Genomic DNA, 2069 nt, shown 5'->3' with positions numbered 1-2069 from the left:
ACCTCTATTTTATTGCTATCATTTTTAACTTGATGTTCACTGCTTATTAAATCTAACCTTTCATTATTGATGACATTTATATTAAAACTTTTTTCCAAATTTGATAAAATAAAACATAACCAGTTACGTCCAAGTAGAAGTAAGAATGTACTATTGCAATTTATAACTACCAAAGGTAAGCAAAATGTCCTATTATTAACCCTAACAATTACCTCAATTTCTCCTATGATTTCTACATTCTGACCAGTAACAACTTTCAACTTATACTTTACAGGATACATTTCTAAGAATGACAACTCTTTTTCATAATCTTTAACATGAATAACACTTTTACATGCTCCAGAATCTACTTCAAAATTTAAAAGCTTACCTTCTATATCTAATGTGACTTTACAGGGTTTCTCATGCTCTTGTTTTACATTACCAATAAAACCTAACTCTAAGGAATTTTCCTCACACTCACTATGATCATATTGCACTGTGTTCACTGAATTTCTTTTCCTGCATGCACGACTGGTGTGGCCTCTTTTGTGGCAATTGTAACACTCCCAGTTCTTTCTGGGACAACTTTCGCAGGACAACTTTCTGGGTTATGATTCCTTTGACACCGATAACATGATTTCACTGGCATTTGTTCAGATGATGATTGTTTTGGTAAATTTTTGCTGTTTGTTGCACCCAACTTTGATAACACTGTATCTGACTCCAAAAATCTTGATTGATCTTCTACCGCCTCCATACTTTGGGCTTCTTGAAGAGCTCTTTCGAATGTTAAATTACTTTCAGTCAGTAATTTTCTTCTTATTGTATCTGATTTCATTCCACAAACGAACTTATCTCGTAAGGCATCATTCAAGAAGTTACCAAATTGACAGTGCTTGGAAAGGTTTTTCAACTTTTGAGCATAATCTCTTAATGGTTCATTTGGCTCCTGTTTGCTTAAATAAAAGTTATACCTCTCTGCAATGATTAATCGTTTTGGACTATAGTGCAGAACAAGAACATCTTTCAATTGCTGATATGTTTTCATCCGTGGTAACTCTGGTGCTAACAAATCCTTTAATACCTCATACGCTTCCCCTCCCATGAAAGTGAGGAACATTGAAACTTTTTTATTTCCTTCCACGAGGTTACACTCAAAAAGCTCTTCCATGCCACAGTATAAATAACAACCAGTATTCTCACTATACCGCGGTACCTTTGATCTTTTTAGTCAAAATTCGGTGACCTTGACGCCATATTGTTTGGATGAAAACCGTGGACTGGCACTGCACATATGGACGCGACTGAGCCGACTTTGATTTATTTTGAAAATTGATTTTAATTTCAACCAATTTCAAAACTCTTTTCTTGTTACTCTTTTATTCTTCAAGAAATTAAAAAAAAACCTAAAATTGTTTCTTTTACTGCGTTGTATTTATGATCTTGTTTTCTAACGTTTCACAACTATTTGTTACAGAACTGTCTTATACACTATCAAAAAAAATAAAATCAAATGGAGAGTTATGCAACAGTTTTTAATAAATATGCTAGTTTTAAAGCTGTATGGTTATAAAGTAGAATAAAATGCAAAGTTTCATTTCAAAATTCAAATATAGAGTTTGTGATGTGGGTATTAGTTAAAATAGTTAGGTAATGACTGTGAATATTGATTTACACGATTTTATTAAAAGGAAAACCATGTGTTACAATTTAACCTACATCTTACAACAACAAAAAAACGTATATATGTCTCTTGTCACCGTTCACTCTCGGTGGACACTGTTATGGTAACTTCGGTGGTATTCAGCCATGGAGCGGTGTGGCTGTTACATCCTCCCCCTTTGCACCACCCTGGCGACTCGCGGGTGGGGCAACAGAGTCTAAGCAGGAATAGAGCTCTACAGGACAGCAATGACAACGTTTTGGTCGGGGTTGTCTACGTCTGGTAGTAGGGTCAGGTTCAGGTTCAGCTTCAATTTGAGCAAGGTCATCTCCAACAGGGGGGCCCATTTCGCTATCGTCTAACCCAAGGGTCAAAGACTCTGGGCAGGAGACCAGTGGAGCAGGAAGGTCGGCTTCTGAGGATT

The 2069-nt window shown here is 36.0% G+C and overlaps 1 protein-coding gene across 1 annotated transcript; it reads right to left on the bottom strand.

Moving 5' to 3' along the window:
- Positions 1-484: 484 nt before the first annotated feature.
- LOC140442279 (uncharacterized) lies at positions 485-1153 on the bottom strand. The gene has a single exon (XM_072533353.1). The coding sequence runs from the start codon at positions 1151-1153 to the stop codon at positions 485-487; it is 669 nt and encodes a 222-aa protein (XP_072389454.1).
- Between the last annotated feature and the right edge of the window lie 916 nt (positions 1154-2069).

The sequence above is a fragment of the Diabrotica undecimpunctata genome, chromosome 5 (assembly GCF_040954645.1).
Source record: "Diabrotica undecimpunctata isolate CICGRU chromosome 5, icDiaUnde3, whole genome shotgun sequence".
Lineage (NCBI taxonomy): Eukaryota > Metazoa > Arthropoda > Insecta > Coleoptera > Chrysomelidae > Diabrotica > Diabrotica undecimpunctata.
This window is presented reverse-complemented; position numbering and strand designations above follow the sequence as displayed.